The sequence below is a fragment of the Eimeria acervulina genome, genomic scaffold (assembly GCF_000499425.1).
Source record: "Eimeria acervulina Houghton genomic scaffold, Eah_scaff1427, whole genome shotgun sequence".
NCBI lineage: Eukaryota > Apicomplexa > Conoidasida > Eucoccidiorida > Eimeriidae > Eimeria > Eimeria acervulina.
In genome coordinates this window covers 70-2,500 of record NW_013550246.1, presented here as the reverse complement: position 1 = coordinate 2,500, position 2,431 = coordinate 70, and the positions used below count along the sequence as shown (strand labels likewise).

At 53.8% G+C, this 2,431-nt stretch overlaps 1 protein-coding gene across 1 annotated transcript in view; it reads right to left on the bottom strand.

Moving 5' to 3' along the window:
* Positions 1–1,761, bottom strand: part of EAH_00059650 (DnaJ domain-containing protein, putative) — a gene marked incomplete at both ends in the record, with an annotated part of 2,648 nt that extends 887 nt beyond the window's left edge. The window contains 3 exons of the mRNA XM_013397153.1: positions 1–1,198; positions 1,308–1,602; positions 1,689–1,761. The exon at positions 1–1,198 is cut by the window's left edge and continues 322 nt beyond it. Coding sequence (XP_013252607.1) covers positions 1–1,198; positions 1,308–1,602; positions 1,689–1,761 — 1,566 coding nt within the window. The remainder of the gene's footprint in view (positions 1,199–1,307; positions 1,603–1,688) is intronic.
* Positions 1,762–2,431: the final 670 nt, after the last annotated feature.

The window sequence follows — 2,431 nt, the reverse complement described above, 5'->3', positions numbered from 1 at the left end:
CGCTGCTGCTCTGTTTTCCCTTGGTCTGCTGCCTACCTGCAGCACTTGCAGCAGCAGCAGCAGCAGCAGCAGCAATTGCTGCAGCGCGAGCAGCAGCAAGCGGCGATGCACGGAAACAAGCAGCCACAGGAGATGCCTTAGGTGATGCAGCAGGAGCAGCAGCTGCTGCTGCTGTTGAAGCATGAATCGGCGACGCAGCCTTTGCTGCTGCAGCAGCTGCAGCAGCAGCAGCAGCTGTTGCTGCTGCAGCAGCCTTCTGTGCTGGCAGGGCCCTTGCTGCTGAAGCAACAGCAGCAATGCGGCGGTACCGCGCAGCAGCAGCAGCAGCAGCAGCAGAAACTGCAGTGGGTTGCTGCTTCCTCTTGCGGCAGCGATTCAACCCGAACGCTGCCGTGTCCTCCTCACCGCTGCTGCTGCTGCTGCTGCTGCTGCTGCTGCTCTCCGTGCTGCTGCTGCTGGAATCATCGTCGCTGACGACAATCGTAACAGGAGCAGCAGCAGAACGGCCTGTGTTCGGTCGGTGCTGTTGTTGTTGCTGCTGCTGCTGCTTCCGCTGCTGTTGGGCAGAAGCAGCAGCAGCAGCAGCAGCAGCAGCGGCCTTTAGGTCTGCATTTGCTTCACCAGAAGCAGCGCGCCTGCCAGCTGCAGCAGCTGCAGCAGCAGCCGCTGCTGCGTTTGCTGCTCTTGCTGCGAATGCTGCAGCAGCGCCACTATGGAATGCTGCTGCAGCTGCTGCTGCTGGAGCTGCAGCTGTCGAAGGCATAACCGGCTGCTGCTGCCGCTGCTGCTGCTGCTGTTGCTGTTGCGCTTCTGGCTTTTGCATCTGCAGCAGCAGCTGTTGCAGCAGCTGCTGCCGCATCAGCATTGGAGTCTGTAACAGCTGCTGCAGCGACTGCTGATACGGGTTGTGCTGCTGTTGTTGTTGTTGTTGCTGCTGCTGCTGCATGCTCTGCTGCTGCCCCTGCTGCATTAGCAGCAAACGCAGCGCCTCTTGCTGCAGCTGCGGCGGGTTGTCTTGCTGCAGTTGGCGCAGCACAGCTGTCTGGAGATGGTTGAGTTGCTGCTGCTGCAGCAGCAGCAGCAACGCAGCGTTGCGTACATTTGGCAGCAGGGGATTCTGTCCTTGCTGCTGCTGCTGCTGCTGCTGCTGCTGCTGCTGCGACTGCTGCTGCTGCTGCTGTTGCTGCTGCTGCTGTTGCTCCCGTTGCAGTCAGCCCTCCTTTTCGCCGCACGCTTGTCCTGCTGCTGCAGTCTTTGTTGCCGCTGCTGCTGCTGCTGCTGCTGTTTCTTTGGAGCTGCTGCCTTACTTCGCATAGCTGCTCTGATGGTGGCTGCGCCGTAGGGGCCCCTGACGTTCTGCTGCAGCACCTGCTGCAGCACTTGCTGCAGCAGCTGCTGCTGTCACTTCTGCTGCTGCTGTGTGTATTACTGCTGCTCCTTCTGCTGCTATTGCTGCTACTGCTGCTGCTGCTTTTACTGCTGTTTCTGCTGCTTTTGCTGTTACGGCTGCTGTTACTGTTTCTGCTGCTGCTGGTGTTGTTGCTGCTGCTGCTGTTTCCGCTGCTGCTGCTGCTGCTGCTGCTACACTCGCCCAGCCATCCACTGCAGCAATATCATTCCATGTGTGCAACAGCAGAGGACCTCGATCTTCAAGTCAGTGCAGCAGACGCTGCTGCTGCTGCTGCTACTGTTGCCGTTTCTGCTGCTGTTGCTGCTGCTGTTGCTGCTGAGCGGCGTTTACAGCTGTAGGGCTGTCGCCCGCTGCGCAGCCCGTAACCCTAAACCCTAAACCCTAGACCCTAAACCCTAAACCCTATACACCAGCCGATGATATATCGCTATCTTTTGTGTGTTTGATAAAATAAAAAGAATATTTCAAAGCTGCCTTTGCACACATAACACCCTGGTGGCCCCGCTGCAGCCCCACTAAACCCTAAACCCTAAACCCTAAACCCTAAACCCTAAACCCTAATTTTCTTGAGCATACAACTGCTGCTAGCTGAAGGAAGATGCAAATTACGACCTTTACGCTAAAGCTGCACTAAAATTCCCCCTCTAGCCCTAAACCTTAAACCCTAAACCCTAAACCCTAAACCCTAAACCCTTAGCCTCGCGAGGCGACGCTCTGCTTTGAATTTCGTTATGCAGCATCACCACTAAAGTAATAGGTAAAAAGATAAATAAAAGCAAAGAAATAAACAATTAAATAATAAATAAAAAAGTAATAGGTAAAAAGATAAATAAAAGCAAAGAAATAAACAATTAAATAATAAATAAAGAAATAAATAAAGAATATTTGTCTGTTCTTCATGCAGATAAGTGAAGGGCCCGTCGCTCTCTTCAGTGTTCACGAGGGTTTAGGGTTTAGAGAAATATTAGGGTTTAGGGTTTAGAGCTTTAGGGCCTAGAATTTTATGTTCTACAGTTTAGG